Source organism: Uloborus diversus, chromosome 9 (genome assembly GCF_026930045.1).
Source record: "Uloborus diversus isolate 005 chromosome 9, Udiv.v.3.1, whole genome shotgun sequence".
In the NCBI taxonomy this organism is placed as follows: Eukaryota; Metazoa; Arthropoda; class Arachnida; order Araneae; family Uloboridae; genus Uloborus; species Uloborus diversus.
In genome coordinates, this window is record NC_072739.1 from 127,011,390 (window position 1) to 127,034,169 (window position 22,780).

Genomic DNA, 22,780 nt, shown 5'->3' on the forward strand with positions numbered 1-22,780 from the left:
ATGAAAGAAACTAAATTGCTCTCATTGTATGCTTTCTTGCTTGAGAATCACTCAAAACTCAGTAAATACTTAGTGCTTGCTTTCCCTCATATAAAGTGAAATCTGAATGTTTTATTGAGATTGATAAATCAGGTAGGGAGAAACAAAAGGAGTGTTTGAACCAAAATTAAAAATTTGGATGTAACCAGTACAGATAGTCGTAGAGCCTCTCTGTTTTAGGGCAACAGATGGAACTAGTAGCTATGGTAGGATTTCTGGCATGTCTCCATGATGACAGGTATAAAGGCTTTCTTGGGTGGCAATATAGTTGCAGTAAACACTGTAATACAGGGATTTAGAAAAGATGTTACACTGAAATCCTACCTAGGATCTGAGTTTTAAATGTGTTTTACTCAAAATTTCAAAATGCCCACTACATCTATTTGCTTCTCACTGCCTCAAATGTGCAATTGTTTTGAAACTATTAACATATAAATATTTTTGTTTAATTCTTTGTGTTAAATTCTGTAACATTCATCTGTACGTTTTGATCATAGTTATATGTACTCTGCTTTTTGCTCTTCCTGCTTAGTACTATTTTAGCTATGCAATAGAACATGTAATCTATTCCAGTCAGGAAAAAAATACAACAGAAGATTAAAGCATATGATAATACATGCAATTTTCAAGTATTGATACTAATATTGTAATATTTTGTTGTAAGTCGAAAAGTATTTTTGTTATTATTAAATGGTAAAATTATTGTATTAATATTTTAAATATTAAATCAGACCAACTGATGTGTGGTTCCAGGGCCGGATTTAAGGGAGGGCAGGCGGGGCTACTGCCCCTGGGCCTCCACAACAAATGGGCCCCCACAATAAAATTTTTACAAATATCCTAACTTTCATAGGTCAAAAAAATCGAAAATATCGGATATATACATATATATCAAAATATTCGGATATACAGTGAAACCTGCGTAAGTTGACCACTTGCGGTGCAATACTTTGATGGTCAACTTATAAAGGGGGTAATGTTCTTTTTTTTTTTTGTCATTTCTTGCACCATGTATTCATTTTTTGACTAATTGACACTTACTCTTTCTGTTCAACTCACTTTCATTGTTTAACATTACTTTGAAACAAAAATTTAAAATGTTATTCAAATATTTTTAAAGATTATTTTGCCAGAATGAGTATAATGTGCCATGCAAATTTGAAATTTCAGTAAATTGATCAAAAAAAAAAAAAAAAAAAAACTTATTGTTTATGAAAAGTGACTTATTTGATATTAATAGTTCCTAAAAATTCATAGCTAATCAAAAATAACAAATTTTTTGCTTTATTTTTTTCTCATACACATTTATAACTATGATGATCTATTGTTAAACAAAATAACTCCTTATTGAAGTTTGGCGCACTTATTAGGCACTAGTTTTAGAATTTCCATATGTGTCAGCTAATTTTCTCTGGATTTTTCCCATTTAAATTAATTTTAATATTTCATACTTTTTATCAATCTCAAGTTCAAATAACTTTCTTTTTGAAGTCATTTCATGTAAAACTATAACACAAAGAACAACAAGATGGGCTCTCATAGTTCAAAAAGGCAGTTGAAATGAAAATGTCCTACTCGTAATCCCTTGCACCACAAATACTGCAATTCAAGAATGCAAATAACTTTACTCTTTAGCACAATTCCAGTGTTGCCACAAAATACTGCAACTAGAAAAAAATAATTTGTACTTTTCTACTGACACATGTTTTCATTAAACAGAGAGTACAAAAGGCAATCTCAAATAGAAGAAAAGAAAAATAAGTTTGGAGAATAAAAGGGTTCTTAGTAGTTTTCTCATGTGGTTAAACTCACAAGGAGGTTTAGTCATGCTGCTGTTTTATTTAGTTGGTAAAATGCTGGTCTGGCATCGAAAATATTCTTTGAAAGCTATAAAATAAATAATAATATAAAATAAAATAATTTACTACATTAAGTTTTAAAAAATAAACCAAGTGGTCAACTTCCAAAGGGTTTTTTACAATGCTCCAAACCAATTTTGTTGTACATTAGTGGTCAAGATAGACAGGTGGTCAAGATAGAGAGGTGGTCAAGTTACACAGGTTTTCCTTCATTATATAAGATAGGATAAATTCCGTTCCTGACAAAAGCAGTCAACATAGACAGGTGGTCAACTTACAAAGGTGGTCAACTTTACAGATTTTACTGTATATCAAAGTATCTCTCTTTCTCTCTCTCTCTCTCGGATATTTTCGAAAATATGATGATGTTTCTGAACCCTGATTAGGGGCCTCTACTCTTTCGTTGCCCCGGGGCCTCCACACTTCCAAATCCGCCTCTGTCTGGTTCAGTATCTGTTTGCTTAATATTAAGCTTGTTTGGTTTTCAAATGCTTTTAAAAGTTCAAGTTTGTACTTCGTCAAGTGGATAGGGCAGAGTGAAATAATCCATTACATTTACTTATTCAATCTTTTATGAAATCATTTACATATTAATTAGTTCTATTTATATTCTTTCATTTAAAAATTCCCTTATTTATTCATTCATTCACTTTTTTCTTATTCATTCATTATTTTATTCATTAATTTAATTTTTCTCATATATATTAACTTATTTATGTATTTGTTTATTCATGGGTTAGTTTATCATTTTATTTTAATTTTTTCATTCATTGTTTTTTTATTATAATCTATATTGTTCTTTCGTTATGTATTGTAATTTTCAAACAAATTTCCAATTTGTTCATTTTGAGAAAAGTGAATAATCTTAACTATTTTTCTTTGCCTCACGTTCCCTACTATGGTTATTTTTAAAAACTTCACGGATTTTTTTTTGTTTAGTTTTCAATTATGAATTAAATTATTTGTTCATTTTGCTACTCATTTTTAGCCTACTTTCCCAGTAAAAGTCAGAAAGAAGTCAAAAGCATGAAGGATGGCTTAAACACTTTCAGATGTGGCGTCCAGTATTCCGGACATGAACTTAAAACAGCTGCTAATCATTTATTAATTGAATAAATTACTCAATTTGTTTTGTAGTTGACTCTTTACAGTCTGCTTATTCTTATCTGTACAAGAATTTTTCATTTTGAGATTGACAACATAAAGAAATAGGGATTGGGAGAATGGGACGGGCTCATTTTCCCAACCACATATTCTCTGCAATAGCGAGTGTTTTTTTTTTTTTTTTTTTTGATTTTTTAAAATATATATAATCTTATATTAATCATTTCAACTGTTTATATTATGTTTTATTATTGTTTAGAGAATATTTTACAAGCAAGTTTGTCTGATGTTTCATCGTTGTATCATCTGAATATATGGATCTCTATAACACATGTCCGGATTATTGGACTTGTCATGACTCTTTTAATTCCTAACCCATAAACTTGAAATTTTGTTTATAAGATACTCTTTACCATAGTACACCGTCTACTAAATAAAAACTTTTGGTTAAGTATTTAAAAATTCCGTCATCTTCAAAATATCGGGGGGAGGGGGGGAATCGAAAATTAAAAAGTAGGGTATTGAGATGGGGAAAAAAGTCTGTCGCCCCCCCTCCAAGTAACTTTTGAGTTAATGGTCTGATTTGAACATTTTATTTTAATTTGAAATTTTTTATGTTCAATTTTGAACATTCAAGGCAAATATAAATTCTGAACTTAGTGGTGAATTTGCTTCAAACAAACTTTGTAGGAAATAGCTCTTGACGATCATATCCAGACTCTGAAAATTTTGACGCACCTGACTCTGACTTCGACCCAGACTTCATAGCTTTAGCAAAATTTATACACGGAGGAAAAATGACCGACTCCAACTCTTGGAAATTTAAAGTCTTCCACTCCGACTCCTTTCCGTGAACATTGAGAGTTAGACTTGAAGGGAAACTGATTGATTGTGACTCCGACTTTGCAGCCATGGTGTTTAGTGTGAAATATTTGTTCACTCAAAAGTTTTAATTTATGTATTCAGTTTTTGGCAGAAAAATTCGGAGTCCTTTGCGTTTTTACATTAAAACCTGAACAGACTTTTTTTTTAAATTTCTTTTAAGTTGACATTTTATTGTTTTTATTTATTTTTGTAAGAACATTTATTCATTTTTAAAATCATTTTTTGACAACAGGGGGAAAAAGAAGCAATTTTTTTTAATATGATGTATTTATTTTAATGAGCAAATTAATTTCAATTATTTTTTATTCTTTGAGAAAGCGGTTAAAGATTTTTTTTTATTTGAAAAAATATATTTAAAAGGTTTTATTTGTTTTTTTTACGCATCTAATTCTTCAGATGAGCGAGGCATATTTTATTTCTAGAAATCTGATTAAAATATTATGTTGGAAATAATTTTCGATTTTAGCTAATTTTCAGAATATTGATCAGATACTAGAAAGTCTATATTGGTATGCAGAAAAGTAGGCTCATTTAGATCTGGTCGGAACTTCTTGTTTAATCTTCCATTAATATCACATTATTCTAATTAGCTATCAATTAATGTGGTAGTTCTAGAAGAAAAAAAAAGGTAATTTTTGTTTATTCTGTAAACATGATTGTCTAAAATATGCATTGCATTTTTTCAACATACTTATTCTTCAAAGTTGTGATTCTGTTGCAAAGTTTGAAATAAGCTTTAAAAACCATTTTGTGCTATCATATTGAAGTTCAAAAATTTTTTAAGTTATATGGTCTAATTTTTCTTAATAATGACTTTAGAAACGTATTGCTTTAATTCATTTGAACTTACATCCATAATTACTTAGTATGTTACTTCTTCATGCAACTTTTCTTGCAATTATTTATCATTAAATGTTTTTTTTTCCCCTTTTGTTAGGAGCTGAAGAGCAAATTCTAAATGATTATAAAATGCAACATGAAGATGCCCTTGAAAGTAATTTGAATGCAATGATCCAAGCTTCTGGTAAACTTGTACTAATGGATAAATTATTGCCAAGGCTTCGGGCTGATGGACACAGGGTTTTAGTTTTCTCTCAGATGGTTCGCTGTTTAGATATTTTGGAAGACTACTTGGTTCAAAAAAGGTATTAGCAAAATTTCAAATGAATCGTAGTTGCTATGTATTTTGTTATGTTTCTATTGGACTATTGCAGCCGTTCCCAGCTGGTGGTTCGCGAACCCCTGGGGGTTTGTGAGAGGTACAAAGGGGGTTCGCGAAAATAATATTGTAATGGCGGAAATTTTACATGTTTGTGTTGAGATGAAGTCTTAAGTTCAAGCCGTTTTTGTTCATCATTTGCTTATTAGTCTCTGGCACATTCCTCTCTCTCTTTGCATAAAAATGTTTGCCTACTTGTTGACATATTTTGCATCTAAACATTTAGTCTGTCATTAAAAGACATAAGGTCTATGGTTTTCATTGATAATGATAGAATTGAAGCCATGTCGATAAAGTCCCATGAATGCAATGTATTCAGATGAAAGAATATGAATGCTTTGATTTTCTCAGAAATTCAGAACAATTCGATTAAGCCTGATGGAAACATTACACAGACCATATACAAGTGTCTGAAGCATCTTTAGTTAATTTCAATGTTTAGTTTCTTTGCTATTTGTGTGCTCTTGGTGTAAAGTGCGATTCGACTGTTATTTGTTACTCTAATTTTCACACTACATAAACCGCAATTTACTTCCAGCGTTATAGCCAAAAAAAAAAAAAAAAAGGGGAAATGGCTAGCAGCCTTACAAGACCAATTAGGGGGGGGGGGGTAAGAATAAATTATTTAAGAACATTTTCCTGTGTGAAACAATTGTGAAGTATGCAGTAAAAAATATCCAACAGAATTGAATCTTGCAACTTAATTTGCACTGTACATATGTAATAAAGAGATTCATGAAATTTATACAGGAAATTTCACTTGTAAAAAGCTAGCTTAAAAATGTATTTGTTGAAAAAAAAAAACTTTTAATGTACCGTAATTTCGGGTAGATAAGCCGGCCTATTGTATACGCCACATGTGCAATAATTTGCTAACTAAAGATAAAAGTTCATCGGATAAGTCACCCCATCGTATATGCTGCAGAAGAGTGTATCAAAACATGGCCTCACACCCCCTCTCTCTATATATCTCTTCAAATATACATATGTATAGATGCAATCATTTATTATAGTTAGAATGAAACTGTAACAAGCGACTTGTTGATGGATAGAAATGGAGTTCGTGTAAAAAAAAGATTGGAAAACGTTACGGTTACGCAACAAACTAGTGTTGCCAGATGACATCTACATTTAGTTGGATGAGAAGTTTTCAGATCAATGTGTTATACTTAGCAGTTCATCTAAAAATTGTTTAACTTTTATCAATTGATTTTTTTTAAATTTATCATTATTGAGGCATTTTAAAACATTATTCAGACTACAGGGATTCTAACTCAGACAAGCTAGTGATTCCTCCATTTTTCAGCCTCGTGAAACGTATGGTACCATCACGAATCTGTCAACACTGGAAAGAACAACAATAGCGAACAGCGTTAAATTCGCGCAAACTAACGCAGGTTCAAAGGAGTGAGAAATTAAATTTAATGAGAAACCTGTTTCATGGTGCAATTTGAGAGCTCTACTAGCATTTTTTAATGTATTTCAACATTGCCGCTCGATTGGGCAAACATGAGAAACACTAAAAAAGAAGGGTGGGGGGGGGGGGGATTTTTCAGATGCCGCCCTGGCAGATACGCTGCAGATGTTAAATTTCAACTTTAAAACACATATAAGCCATGGCTTATTTACCCGAAATTACGGTAAATAATAATTAGTTTTATATGCATTTCTATTAGTTTTCAATATGCGTATTTTATTCCACTCTTTTAGTATAGACCGTAAATATTTGAGCCAAACTATGAGCTTCTTTATTCCACAAAATATCTTATTTTTAGTTTTTTTTTCAAACTTGACTGAAGCTCAGCAAATTATAATATTTTTGGCAATTTATTATTATTTTTTTAAAATTCATTTTCCTGCTAATACTTTAGTTTGTAGAAATGTTTGAACATCTATCTTTTGCAATTAATTTTTTTTTCTTGTTGTATACAAAAACATTATCCCAATTCTGAATTGTGTGCGTAGCTTCTTTCTCTTTTTTTTTTTGCTATCTACTTATTACTTACTGCATAAGGGGTTCGCCAGCTTCTTTCGGATATTGGAAGGGTTCGTAAGGGGAAAAAGGTTGGTAGCCGCTGTTCTGTTGCAAAAGCAGGGGTTCCCAACCTGTGGGTCTAGACACCCAAGGGGATCTCAAAGCAGTTTTTAGGGGATCCGCGACATTATCCCTAAATTTAAAAATGTATCATTGCATGGTTTAAAAATAAAAATATTCATAGAGGAAAGCATTATTTTAGGGTAGCACCATTATTTGAGCACGATGACAAATTCAGGAGTACAACTATAGGGATGAAACAACTTCCCCTCCCTTTCCCTCTCATGCCAAAGTTCCTGATCCCTTCCCCTTCCCAATATTCTCCAAGATTATCTAAAACTTTGGTTAGGGACTTCTCAAAAAATTCCCGCGGAAGAGTACCGAATTCACTTCTCTCTATCATCATTCGAAATAGTGTCAAATTTTGATTTTGGAACATTCGAATAATTTCTGTCATAGCTTTTCTAAATCCTAACTCTTATCCTGAAAGATGGCCTGTAGTTGCATTTTTAAGACTTAACTTTAAAAAAATTATGGGAAGAGCCCCAAACCCAATTTTGTCTCCTAACTTTATCAAAAATAGCCACGAAATGGGTTTTTATGACTTTAATTTCAAAAAAAAAGAAAAAAACCAAGGCAGTGTCAGGGCTGCGCCAAGTCTGATCGGCACCGTCGTGCAAGTGTCTTTTGAGCACATTTATGCAGTGAAGTTCGAGCAATATATAGTTAACTCCTGGGGTTAGGTTTTGTTAACAAATGCAATATGGAAAAAAATATGTTTGGCATTGAATTTATTAAAATAAAAACAATCTGTAAATTTTCAATTTTTGAAGACAGTGTAAGTGTTTACTTCATATCTCTAAGTTATTTCGAGTATGGGCGGATGTAAGGGACAGGTGATTGAAACAGACTTTTGGAATCTGACTTTTTCTCTTGGAAACCTTGCATTGAGTTGCCGTTAAAAAAGAGATGTCCAGTTTCAGTTAATCAAAGCATTTTACCCCAACAATTTAAAAAAATCTTGGAATGTGATCGAAATAATTATTGCTTGATAGTATGCAGCTTAAATTTCTAATATTTGATATACTGTCAGGAAGCAAGATATCTATTTCTGAACTTTATATTGATCGATATTTAGTTTGTTTCTGAAGGGAATGTTTCAAAATATAGAAAATTCTGAAAAACCTACTTTACTCGCACCATGGCATGATAATTTGATAATGTTTTTGGTAACGTCTAACATGCAGGGAAATGCTTTATTTTGTCAAGGCTGAACTGGACTGTTTTACTGGGAAGACAGTATTTTTAGTGAAATGAAAAATCGAGAAAGTGGTCAAAAATGAACGCTTTCCACTGTAGTTTCAAGTTAATCCCTTGGAGTGGGGGTTAAAATTTCAACCATGAAACTAGGGTTGGTATAAAAACCGTTTTTTAACCCCCCCTCGCCCCAAAGGAAAAAAAAAAACATTTTTTGATTTAAACCAGGTTTATTTGAAGATTTTATGAATTAATCGTTTAGGAATGTTTGATATTCATATCTGTACCCAATTTCTTCATGATTAGTTCCGTGTAAAATCTTGTAATTTCATTTCCTCATACTTTCTATAGGAGAATATTGCTGGAAAATCTTATAAAAAATACTATACTTAAATGGGTCTTGGTATAAATAATCAAAGAAATAATTTACTGTGATAGTTCAGACATTATTAATTACAAATAACCAAGATAAATTCTTGCAAATTAATTTCCTCATATTCATAGCTATCTACTATAAATAAAAAAGTAAAATTAAAATCATGCATTCTTAAACATGGAAAGTATTTTGCAATATCTACAAATGAATCACAAGTCTGATGTACACTATACAACTTTAAAAATCAAAAGATCAATGCATATTTTGCTTAAAAATTTAAAAAAAAGGGCAAATTATGTAATTTATTTACCGAATGTATCACTGACAATTATAGAAACGAGACAAGTAGGTTTTTAAGAAAATCATTATGTTTTCCATTGTAAACATTATTTCCCCTGGTTTAATGCCTTTAGAAATACAATTTTTTTATCAAAGAAAAAAAAAACATAGCAATTAAAAACCTTAAATGAAAATTCTTTTAACATATTTTAATAATGAAGACTGTCATAAAAATTTAATGTTTATTGATTCTTCTACCATTCATACCTGAGACTTCTTTTATTATATTGTGATCAGAAAAGTTCTTTGAAAGGTGAAAATTTGGCATTATTTTTTTTTAAAAATAAGAGTACAGAATTACATGGATGTTTTCTGTTTTAATAATTTTATACATTTTCTTTTCGTGCTCTGACAGCATCGTCTATCGGGGATGCAAAAACAGTGCAGGTATAAGTGCAACTTTATGCCTACTCTAACTGTTCTTGGACTTTCTTGGTTCTTTTTCTCTTTTCATTTAAATATTCTAGTGTTAATATATTTTTACTCTATGCATTGCTTCAACGGTACATATTATATTTGAGTAAAAGTAGTCAAGCAAATTAGGTAGTATATGAAGTTTAGGTTGAAACATGCTTTTTTGAACTATTTTGAAATGCAAAAGACTGAAAAATAATAATTAAAAAATTATAAAAGAGCTACTTAGATTTTTTTTCCCATGTAGTTTTAGAAAAACTTAGTTGGTCTGACTAATAGAAAGGCTGCATAGATTTAAAAGAAAAAAAGGAAAAACAAACTATTTTGCAAACTCGCATTACCTTAAAAAATACATGTTTATAAATTTATTACATTTGTAATTTACCTATAAAGCTTTGCTAGTTACTTTGCAATAATTACATTTTACTTTTTGCAATAAAAAGTAAAATTTATGAAAACATTTAAGGGAAAACAATGAAATTTTTCAAAAAAACTACTTTTTGAAAAAAAAAAAAAAACTACTTTTTGGAGAAAAAAAAAAAACACTTGGTTTAAACTACAATTTAAACTAACATGGTTTAAACCAAACAACCCTGTATGAAACTATCGTCAAACAGGCAATTGCTTTGTTCAAATGCAGAAGTAATTTTCACCTGTCATACCTTGTCTGGCGGAGGGGACACATAGTGGGTCTTGGGTAGTTTAGTTAGTGAAAAAGAGGTCGGTCTTGAACAAGGTTGGGAACTACTGTGTAAGAGACTTCCTGGGCAGTGGTGGTTTATATCTTAGTAGGATGTAAACATTGGGGTTGTTTCCTTCAGTGAAAAGTACTAACTACTTTTACTCACTGAAAATGATAGAATAAGCAAAAAAAAAAAAAAAAAAGCATGGAGCGAGAAAAAAACTCATTCCCCAACGCTAAGTTTTTAATTAATTTTTAAAATTTCCTCTTTTGAAAATAAGGCATGGTTTTTATGACGTTACAAATGATGTACTTCAGCCCATCTGTCTACCGCGTTTCCATGTTATGATAATCAAGAAGCAATTTAACTATTGCACTTTATGCTTGCTATCAACCATAGTATTACCAACACATGTGAGTAAAGAAGCAATTTAAATATTGTGTTCTGTGAATGGAATTTGTGGCATTTTATCATTTATGATGTCATTGGCAGAAGCTTAAACAATGAAAACGCACCAATTAAAATATTTTTTAAAAAATATTAAGCTTAGTTAAATTATTTAAAAAAATGGTCAGATCCTAATGTTTTTAAGCATGCTCTTTCAGAAAAAATTACTTTTAAAATTTCGGAACTAACTCCATTATGGATATTTTTAGCTGAAAAGATGGATTTTATTAAAATTAAAATCAGATACTTTTTTATATGTATAAAAATTTTAAAGACTTGGGAAATTTCAATAGCTACTTAATTTGCATTTGTTAATACAGTGAAACCTGTGTAAGTTGACCACTTGCGGTGCAGTCCTTTGGTGGTCAACTTAGACAGGTGGTCAACTTATGGAGGGGGTAATGATTTTTTTTTTTGTCATTTCTTGCATTTTTGATTGATTGACACTTACTCTTTCTGTTTAACTCACTTTCATTGTTTAGCATTACTTTGAAACAATATTTTAAAATGTTATTCAAATATTTTTAGAGATTATTTTCCGAGAATGACATATAATGTGTCATGTAAATTTAAAATTTCAGTAACTAGATCAAAAAAAAAAAATCTTATTGTTTATGAAAAGTTATTCATTTGATATTAATAGTTCCTAAAAATTCATCGCTTATCAAAAATTGCAAATTTTTCTCATATACATTTATAACTCTATGATGATCTACTTTTCAACAAAATAACTCCTTATTGAATTTGGCGCACTTACTAGACACTAGTTTTAGAAATTCCATATGTGTCAGCTAATTTTCTCTAGCTTTCTCCCTTTTCAATTAGTTTTAATATTTCATACTTTTTATCAATCTCAAGTTCAACTAACTTTCTTTTTGAAGCCATTTTATGTAAAACTATAACACAAAGAGCAACAAGCTGGACTCTCATAGTTCAAAAAAGCAGTTGAGAATGAAAATGTCGTATCTCTTAATCCCTTGCACCAGAAATACTGCAATGCAAGTAACTTCACTCTTTAGCACAATTCCATTGTTGTCACAAAATTTTACAACTGGAAAAAAATACTTTGTACTTTTCTATTGACACATGTTTTCATAAAGAAAAACAAGTTTGGGGAATAAATGGGTTCTTAATAGTTTTCCCTTGTGGTTAAACTCAAAAGGAGGTTTAGTTATGCTACTGTTTCATTTAGTTAGTAAAACGCTGGTCTGGTATCAAAAGTGTTCTTGGAAAGCTATAAAAAAAATAATAATAAAATAAAACAATTTGCTAAGTAAAATTTTAAAAAATAAACCAAGTGGTCAACTTACAAAGGGTTTTTTACAATGCTCCAAACCAAATTTGGTGTTCATTAGTGGTCAAGATAGACAGGTGGTCAAGATAGAGAGGTGGTCAAGTTACAGAGGTTTTCCTTCATTATATAATATAGGACTAATTCCGTTCCTGACAAAAGCGGTCAACATAGACAGGTGGTCAACTTACAAAGGTGGTCAACTTTACAGGTTTTACTGTATAACTAAACTTAATGGATGGTTTTTCTCAATTTGTACTTTACATTATATAACATCTTTGAATTTTTATGTATAGGTATCCATACGAGAGGATAGATGGTCGAGTACGAGGGAATTTGAGACAAGCAGCGATTGATAGGTTTTGTAAGCCAGGTACGATCTTGTATTTTTATTTTATGCTTCTATATTTATACTGAAAATTTATTTGTTTCACTGCATGAATGTAATGCATTTTAGTGTTATAGCTATTTTTACTTCCTTTTACAAAGTAAAGGAAGCATTGTATTCGCAAAAAAAATTTCACCCAAAAATCGGCCTTAATTTCCATTTTGCTCACCCTCAAATGAATATTGTATTTTTTTTCAACCTGACCACACGTGGATATATGCATAAGAATGTATAAACACCCGAAATATCCCTTTTGACAAACCCCGAATTAATTACAATGAGTTTTCTTGTGAAGTCTGTATTAGTGATGTTCCGGATATCCGAGGAAAAATAAAGATCTGTATCTGTATCCGTTACTTTTTTGAAGGATCCTAAGCGAATCTTTTCTATTCTAAAATTTTTTAAATATTTGAATAAAAGACTCTCAATTTGGGTATTTCTTTTTTTTTTTAATGTGTCATTTCATTTTGGCTACTATTGGCGATATTTAGAGAGTTAACCATTGAATCACGTTAAAATGTCCAATATTTGGAAAATTTATCTGTAAAAAAGGTTTTTTTTTCTTCAGTTCGCGGTAAACTTGGGGTTAAAATATTTAAAATTTCTTTGCTTGCTTCAGGCACTATTATCATTAAAGTGACGTAAAAGAAAGTCATGTGATGCACACACACATCAGCTTGTTTTTCAATGTTTTTTGAAAAATCTAGTGTTCTCTGTAGATGTTTTTTCAAGAGTGACTCACCTGACTTGTCCTTTCCATTATATCATTTTACCTTTTTTGTAAGCCACTTTTCTTGTGAGTCCTTTTTTTTTGTAATCTGAAGGAAAGATTTTTTTGTAGAAGCTACGTAATTACGCTGCAGTTAGAACTCAGTTACATATAAAAAAAACAATGCAAATGCTCTTCAAAGTTGAAGACACCATTTTATTAGCCATCTTCCGTGTCATGTTTTATAATAGGCAGATGTCTTGATTGATATTATTAACCTTTGCAATATAGATTAAAAGGAAATACTTATATAAGAATTTTATTGTTTATTTGAAATTTTTTGAAACTAAGCATAATTGCAGTTCACAATATGTTGATTTTAAATTTTAGATTCAGATCGGTTTGTGTTTCTGCTTTGCACCCGTGCTGGAGGTCTAGGAATCAATTTAACAGCAGCAGACACTGTCATTATATTTGATTCTGACTGGAATCCACAGAACGATTTACAGGCAAGTTTAATAGTGTTATGAATTTTTTAAATTGATATTGTTTTTATGTTTTGTGTTCTTAATTTGATGTATTCTTATTAGAGTTGGTGTTAATTGCATTAATATTCACTTGAAATTACCTTTTTTTATGAGGCTTTACTGGTATGTTGTTTTTTCTCGCTTTGTATCGGTTTTAAGATCCAATGACTTCATCGAATGTCTACAAACTTGGCAGCATATTAAACTTAGTAGTTAACCATAGAGTTTACTGGAATATTGCTGTATATATTATAGCTGCACTGATGTTTTTAATTAATTCAGCTAGTTCTAGTGAGTTAGTTGGCAGTCAACTGTGTATTGTTTAGCATACTGCTATTTCAGTTGCTGTTTCATTTTGTGAGTTATCACTTCAGTTAGTTTATCATTGCATTTATATTGTTTTATGATTTATGCATTAATAAGTCTCTTTTAAGTTTTCGAACAGAAAATCATACAATTTAGATAAATGGATGTAATATTTTTATACCCGAAAAAATCAGCTCACTACATGGTGATTAATAATTTAAAAAAAAAAAAAAAATGAAATCAACTAAATCATAAGAATTTACCCATAATTTTCTGTAAACTTACTTTTTAAATAATGTTTGAAAAAAAATAAGTATGTGTAAAATTATTTTTTTAAAGCTACAATATGATCATATAAGCCATTCAAAAATTACTTATAAGTATGATTCTACCATAAAATATGCCTCTAATTAAGTAAGCACTCCTTCCCCCTTTGTTTTCCAAAAATTTCTTTTATCAACTTTCTCTAAAGCAACTTTAGCCTCGGCTTCAACACATTCCGACATTGAAATTGATGATCCCAACTTTTGGGAGAAATGGGCAAAGAAAACACATCTTGATGTTGATGAGCTTAAAAGCAGGGTTAGTTATGTCATTGCAAAATGAATGTGAGATATATTTATATCTAGTTTTATAACTGCAAACTGGTCTAGATTGTAACATTGTTTTATGTTAAGATATTACTTTTTTTCCCTTATTAATTTCAATTAATCAGGTCATTGGGTTACTAAAAGTATCTTGAGTTACTATGAATAACTATTTTAACTCTTACATTGTGCGGCAGAAAAATACCTTCCAAATGCTTCTGACATAATTCTTGCTGCTTTTTATGTGAAATGAACCCCTGAATCCAAATATGACCACCATTTTCTCTGCAAGTCCCACTTTTTGAAAATGGTGCCCCTCTCCCCACCACCCATTTTTTTCTGTTTTCGACAGTTTTATAGCCATTTTTATTTGAAAGGGATAAAATTAGCCATGCACTCTTCTGAAATACTTGATAAGTGTAAAGTTCTAAAGCATGAACATGTAGACAAAGTCAGGACTCTCATAAAGGGTATTTCCACCTTACATATTTCAAAAATCATCAAAAGTGATCTTTTTTTTTTCGCGGTTTGTTTCACAAGTTTTTCATGTTTTTTCATTACCTAGTTTAATGTGCCCCAGTCACCATTAACAAACATGTTTAATTTTATATTGAAGAGAAGTTGTGAAGTAAATCGATTATGTTTGTACAATCTTGATATTTATTTGCAAACATTAAGTTTAGCCGTATTTATATTTTTGATTAACCAATTACTTTGTTTTATTTCATTTTTACTGAAGAAAGTTATTAAATAGATAGATTGATGTTTTTGTTGAATCCAAACATTCACTGTCAAGTCAGACCAAACAACGTAAGTAGAAGCACAAATTTGTAAATTACGGCAGACACGTGTTTCGGCGTTACAGGGAACGCCTTTTTCAATGCAAAAAATAATGAGCTCATGGATGAAAAGACATCCGACAAAAGCTTTTGTCGGATGTCTTTTCATCCATAAGCTCATTATTTTTTGCATTGAAAAAGGCGTTCCCTGTAGCGCCGAAACACATGTCTGCCGTAATTTACAAATTTGTGCTTTTACTTACGTTGTTAGGTCTGACTTTACTATTCAGCACAAAGGTATTTACTTATCTTATTCACTGTCAAATATTAGTTTTGAGTTCATGAATAAGCAAAATTTATAAATGTTAAAACTGCAAATGTTTGGAGATTTTTGTATTATTATTATGCTTATTGTTATAAATTTGTCAATTCTTTTCGAAAGCTCTAAATGTTTTGTGTCTAGTATATTTGCCAAAAAACTCTTTTTGTTTGAAGTTCTAAATCTTCTTTTAAAAGGCCCAAGCACGTTGTCATCGAATTGGTCAGTCGAAGGCAGTCAAAGTCTATCGTCTCATCTGTCGCAATACATATGAAAGAGAAATGTTTGACAAAGCTAGTCTTAAGTTGGGGCTGGATAAAGCCGTCCTGCAATCTATGACAATGAAAGAGAACGTTGGAATGGTAAACATAAATCTATCCTAAATATAAATGTTCAGAAATTAACAGTCTATTTATCAAGAAACCAATCTAATTTTTCCTTTAATTCTTCCATTTGTGTTACAGAACCAACAAATGTCAAAGAAAGAAATAGAAGATTTGCTTCGTAAAGGAGCTTATGGTGCTTTGATGGAAGATGATAATGCTGGAGATAAGTTTTGTGAAGAAGATATTGATCAAATCTTGCAAAGACGAACCCAAGTCATCACATTGGAGAGTGGAACAAAAGGATCAACTTTCTCTAAAGCAACTTTTGCCTCGGCTTCAACACGTTCTGACATTGAAATTGATGATCCCAACTTTTGGGAGAAATGGGCAAAGAAAGCACACCTTGATGTTGATGAGCTTAAAAACAGGGTTAGTTATGTTATTGCAAAATGAATGTGATATATATTTATATCTAGTCTTATAACTGCAAACTGGTCTAGATTGTAACATTGTTTTATATTAAGATATTACTTTTTTTCCTTTATTAATTTCAATTAATCAGGTCATTGGGTTACTATTAGTATCTTGAGTTACTATGAATAACTTGTTTAACTCTTAATGTTTTAGTTGGCTTAGAAAACTTGATGGAAAATTCTTCCAAATTAACTTGAAAGCCATTCCACAAGATGCTTCGATGTGCTTTCATCAAAACCAAACCCAGTGTCATAACAGTTCATGGGGGCCAAGGCCTATTGTGCCCATCTCAGTCTTCCTGACCAAAAGCTCTGGGGTACTAGGGGCAGATCTTCCAGTTAGGTGGTCAGCCTCATGCGGAACCCTCAGTGTTTAGATCCCAAACCCGCTTGGTTTGGTACTCATTTTATTGACCCACTGAAAGGATGAATGGCTGAGTCGACCATGCCCAACCCGAGGATAGAACCCTGGCTTGAGCCACTGGGCTTCAATGTGTGCTTTCATCTGGTTGGAGTAATTTTAGAATGTTACCTAAAACATGCCAATTGTAGTATGATGAGCTTTTTGAGGGATGTTAATACATGCATAATTATCAAAACATTAGATTATAAGCTGTAAAGTCAAAAATAATATACTGTAAGATACTATATAAATTAGTGCATTAAGTTGTTCTGCTGTCTGTCCCTGACTTTTAAAAATTTCTGTTTTGTCTAATCGTATTTGTATTTCAGAATGAACTAATCATTCAAGAGCCACGGCGGCGGACACAAACGAGAAGGTTTGGTACAGATGACATAATAGATTTATCAGAATTAGAGACTAGTGATGAAGATGATGAATCCGTTTCATGTCGCACTCGTGCTTCTAGAAAAGGCTCCAAGAATGGTAGAAAAACATCAAGAGGAGGTCGTGGAGATAGAGATGATGATTTTATGGAAGATTTGCCACCCGGTAATTGGACCCGAGCTGAATGTTACAAAATGGAGAAAGGGTTACTTACATTTGGGTACGTTTTTGTTTAAGTAAAACATCAAATATATTTTTATCCGAATGGGACTCCAAATTTCTCTGAATGATAATTTTGTGGAATGGAACTCAAAATTTCGCTGAATGATGATAATTTGACTGAATAGAAATCCAAGTTTTGTCGAATGAGGATATTTTTGACAAATTAACAGATAAAATTTGCTGAATATGAAAATTTTTGTAGTTTGAAGATTAAAACTAGATTACTAATTTTCTTTCTTTTTTTTTTTGCTAGATGGGGTCGTTGGGATGAATGTATGGCTCTAGGACAATTTCGAAGGAGAATGTCCCATAAAGATTGTGAAGAAATTTCTAGAACTATTGTAAGTAATTGCTTCCCATTCTTGAAGAAATATATTTTTAAAGGCTACTGCAAAATTTGTGACTTTTAAGACAAATATAATGTAAATTTTTCTGTTTTTGTTTGTGTCTCAGATGAATGTTTATGAAGATGTAGTTGATTTTTCTGGTCTATTGAATTTTTAAAATGCTTAAAATTCCAATTTTGCAATTACAATTCTAAAAAACTTCTACATCTTTTTTGGCATAAAATGTTCAAGTTCTTCTTACAAAGCATTAAATAGATGTATTTTTATCAACTTTTTAAGCAGATTATAATTTTGTTGTCATGCATGTGAAAAAATATATTTTGTCATACTTTATAGTTGAAGGTATTTTTTGGTTTATTATTGTTGTCTTCAGGTTTCAAGTATTAATCCCAAGAATCCATAAAGTGTGAAGTATCTTATGATTTCCTTTGAATTTGGGGTAAAAATTCTTAACTGTGGTTGTGTAGGAATGGAGTAAACTTAACTTGGTTTCATTTAGGAGTGAAATCCCTCTCACATGATGAGACTGTAAGTTGTTGATCGGTCCACACCTTCATTCTAAGGAAGTCTATTAGATGCAAACCCAGCACAAAAAAATTAGGCACCAAAAAAAAAAAAAAAAAAAAAAAAACTGTGTGTTAACTCTTTCTTTTCTCCGAATTCATGAAAAAATACAATGCATCTGGAAAACTCTAGAAAGTCCATGCTCTAAACATGCAGCACAGCAAAGGCAACTTATTATGATGCAACAAAATGTTTGTTCGTATCCTCATATATATAGTAGCGAAATTCTATTGAGTAACACTCCTGATGTCACCAACAACAGAACTCGCGCCACGGCAAGATAATTTGATATTTTTTTGTAATGTTTGACCTGGGCCGGGAAATGCTTTATTTTGTCGAGACTGAACTGGATCCGGTAACTTAATTGTTTTACTGGTAAGACTCATTTTAGGAGAATGAAGAAAGAAAAAGTGGGCAACAATGAATGCCATCTGCTGGGGTTTAGGGTTAATTTACTGGAGTTTGGGTTAAAATTTCAACTATCAAAACATCACCAAATGTACAATTGCTTCTCTAAAATGTAGAAGCATTTCTCACTCGTTACACCTTGACGAACGATTTTCTAGTAAAATATAATATTAAAAATTTAATATTAAATGTTTGCAACAGAATAATTAAAACTTCTCAGTAATTTTTTTCTAAAGTTTTGAGATTAAATAAATTGTTAGTGCTTTTCCTGTTTTAATTACTGATTTTTTTTAAATAGCTACTCTATTGTTTGTTACACTACAAAGGTGATGAAAAAATCAAAAGCTTTATTTGGGACTTAATCTGTCCTAATTATGAAGGTGAAGAAAGAATTCACAAAAATCATTCTGGTAAGTGAAATTTGTTTGTAACAATGGAAAGTTATTTTGCTTCATCATAAAGATTGTGCATAAGATTTTTGTTCACTGCTTTTGTTTATTTATTTAATTATTTTTTTTGGTTTTTCTAACTCATTATATTTTACTATCGGTACCCTCACGGCTTTGCCCCTCGTAGAATATTAAAAGCTCATTTGATTCGCCGGTATATTTACAGTTAACGTCTACTATGCATTAAATTTATTTATTTTTTTTTAATTTTAAAATCTCCATATTTTCAGCAGATTTGAAAACTTAGCAAATTGCTTAACAGAAATCAGCAAAAGCCAAAGATTTTGAAAGAGAGACTATGTTTCCCTTCCTTGCTTAGAACGCAAAATAAGACATTTTTTTAAAATTAAACCCTATAGAAAAGATCTTGCAAATCAATATCTAATAATTTTCTGAAGGTAATTCCATAAAAACTGAGAAAATAAAAGCAGACTACTTTTTCATCACAATTAAAATATTTGAATTTAAATCCTTTTCAATAAAATAATAGGATTGATCGTTAAAATAAGCACGTTTTTAAAAATGTTCAAAAAAAAAAAAAAAAGTTATGAAACAATCAAAAACAATTAAAGGGAGGAAAATGACAAAACCATGGTAGCAAACAAATTTAATTTTCGCTTCGAAAATAATTTCCATTTATCTTTAGTTTTTGATTTTATTCTTGAGCTTAATCATTTAGAAGCGTTTGGCTTACTGAAGGTAAGCGTGGATGTTGGTTTACTTTAAACCATTCTTACAGCTCTCCTAATGATCATAGAAACTTCAAACAAACTTCACCTTATGCAGAAAATTCCAAGCTTTTGAATGACCAAAAGCTCAAAAATGTGAAAGGAATATTTCTCTCCCATATTCTCAAATTTATGTGAAAAATGGGTTAAAAGTTTGAATAGAAAAAGAACAAAATCAAATTTTCGAAAAAGCGTTTGAGGTTCCCACCCCCAAGCTGCAAACTAATTTTGTGCCAGATTTCATAAAATTCGGTAGGGCTATCTATGTGTTATGACAGAAAGAGATCTAGACGAATCTGGACAAACTTTGAGCTTCATTATTAGTAGAGGCGAAACACCAAAACATAAACCACAACAAATATAGTTTTGGAAAATTTTTGTTTTCCAAATAAAAGTTAATAAATAATTGTGTTTAATTTGAAAAGTTTTTTTTTGCAACAGAGGGGTGTGTATATAATTCTATAGGGTGATACAAAAATATCGACCCATTTTCATGGGAAAACTATTTATTGATAAATTGTCATTTTTTGGAACACCCTTTTTATATATGTATAAAATTTGATCAATAATTAATCTTTATATAATTACAGAATTAAAAAATAGGTGTAGTTAGTAAATTTCGCAATTATGATTAGGATTTCTTAGTTGTCCTCTCAATATCTGTTTGCATATTCAGGTTCAATTGAGTTTTCATACGAACATGTAAAAAATTACACATTGCTTCAACCTATATATCGTAGCCTCAGAGCAACAGTAGGATATCTTAATGTTATTCCTGGGATTAGATGTCCTACTGTTGCTCTGAGGCGACGATATTTTCTTTTATAAATTAAAAATTATCTTCATTAATTATTATTTTTGGAATTCCCAATTAATTTTGTTGTGTATATATAAGTTCTTTGAAAGTTTAAGCATAAATTATGTATTTAAGTTTAAGCCTATAAAATTTTGGATTTCGTCTCTTTTCCTTTTTGTACCAAAAAAAGTGGCTTATTTTAAAATTATAATTTTTTCATGCAACCAGAGTCTGAAACCACTGTTGAACAGGACGTGATTTATGATGGAATGTTCCTTGACGACAAGGGTAAGAAACTTAAAGCAGCAAAATTCTGCAAAGAAAAAAAAAATCCCAAAAGAAACGTTTACTTCAAATATATGGCTGTGGCCTTTCCCCCAAAACATTTTTAGCTATTTATGCAATGTTTCCCAAAATTTGGTTTAGAAAACGCTCTTAATGACTATTTAGAGGAGTACTATTTTAAAATTAAGGGTTATTTGTAATCACTTCAGAATAAAACAATGAATAAGTTGGGGGGGGGGGGGGTATTTTGTTGTTCCATGTGAGAGTTATAAATTACTGTGCTGAATTTTCATTTTTATGTTTATTTGGTAGTTTAATGAAATTAAAAATTCATAATGAACAGATTTTATGAAATTTAAAAATATGCAAGGGCATTGTAAAGATTAAAACAGAAATGTGCATAAAGTCCATAAGTAGATCTCAATTTCCCTGAGAAAATTATTTGCTTATGTTTCAAAATAATACATAAGTTAATAAATATAGAAAGAAGCAAGGATAAATAAAACAAAATTCAAAAAATATTTTTGCATGGAAATTGTTTTTATTTTATTCGTCTCAAACAGTATTTGTATCTTATCACTGGTCATTGTTCAAAGGTTTAATAGTGCATAAACGCACACTTTTATGCATATCCTTTTTTGTTGGGTATGATCAATTGAATTTTCTTTGCTAAATGTTATAGAGATTTCTTAATTTTCACCAAAGTTTGGGAAACTATTACCTATAGTGCATTTTTTTGCTTTCTTTTGCTAGAACAAGCTTTTAGCGTTTTATTCTGCCTTGCAGCTAAGTCATCTATTTCATATTTCGGCTTTATTTGTATGCCTTTTGAAATGCATGATTTTACCTTTTTGATGCGTCTTGTTCTGTGGTGTTTTTAGAACTGTTGCTTATTGGCATATTTGCATTAAACTGTGTGGAATTAACTGTGTTTAATTGTTTTATTAATGAAAAATTTCAACGAATATTTGTTTATTCAATATGTCATTATTTTTGCTACATTTTTATGCTAACAAGTTCTATTGTATAAAATTCTATGTTCTTTTCTGTATTGATAGCTTTGCTTTTACATAGCATATAACAAGCTTATTTTTAAAGATTAAGTTTATGAATTTAATATTGAGATTTTATGTATTAGGCATGTACTATTGTTATTACAAAACATTAGTGTTTTTTGTGTCTTGAAGGGCTTTATTTTATGTGTACTTTTAATTCATCTTGTATATTGCTAGGGAGCAGCAAATGGATTTAACTCTTAACTTTACCCCCCATTGATTGCAAAATTTCACCGAAATTTTACAATAAGTTATAGACACAAATAAAAATTAATTTTGTATTATCATACGTATTGTAAGTTTTGCAATATGTAAGTCGCATCTTTAAATGAGATAAAACACTAACTCAGTAAATAAAATATAACATTATTGCAACTACCCAATGGACCTTGATAAATGAGTCAACTTAAATTCTATTGACCCGATTTTCCTTCATGAAGGAACAAAGTCTTCAGTAGATAACTAACATTATTCTTAAAACGAAAAAGCAAACAGCCAAAGCTCGCCTTGACAAACAGCTAGTTGGCTTGCCTGATCTCAAGACAAAGCTTTAAGGCCGTGCAGGTGCAAATGCAAGAAGTAGTGAGCTATCAACTGTTAACAGCCACGCTTGTATCCCTGAATCACATTTGCATAAGAACGCTTCCTGATCGGAGAAGCACAGTGGTCAATCCTGAAGCGTGTGCAAGTGACGTCATTTGTACTAGAAAGATCGACTTTAGGTGTTTCCCGAAGTAATGACGTCATGGGCGACGTCCACTAACATGTGTTGTTTAC

The 22,780-nt window shown here is 30.8% G+C and overlaps 1 protein-coding gene across 1 annotated transcript in view; it reads left to right on the plus strand.

Annotated features, from left to right (window-relative positions):
- LOC129230479 (chromodomain-helicase-DNA-binding protein 7-like) overlaps positions 1 to 22,780 on the plus strand; it is a 171,608-nt gene that overhangs the window by 79,910 nt on the left and 68,918 nt on the right. Inside the window, 8 exon segments of the mRNA XM_054864881.1 lie at positions 4,825 to 5,032; positions 12,245 to 12,321; positions 13,436 to 13,554; positions 15,761 to 15,925; positions 16,028 to 16,318; positions 17,095 to 17,369; positions 17,625 to 17,712; positions 18,989 to 19,100. Of these exon segments, the coding sequence (XP_054720856.1) occupies positions 4,825 to 5,032; positions 12,245 to 12,321; positions 13,436 to 13,554; positions 15,761 to 15,925; positions 16,028 to 16,318; positions 17,095 to 17,369; positions 17,625 to 17,712; positions 18,989 to 19,100 (1,335 nt within the window).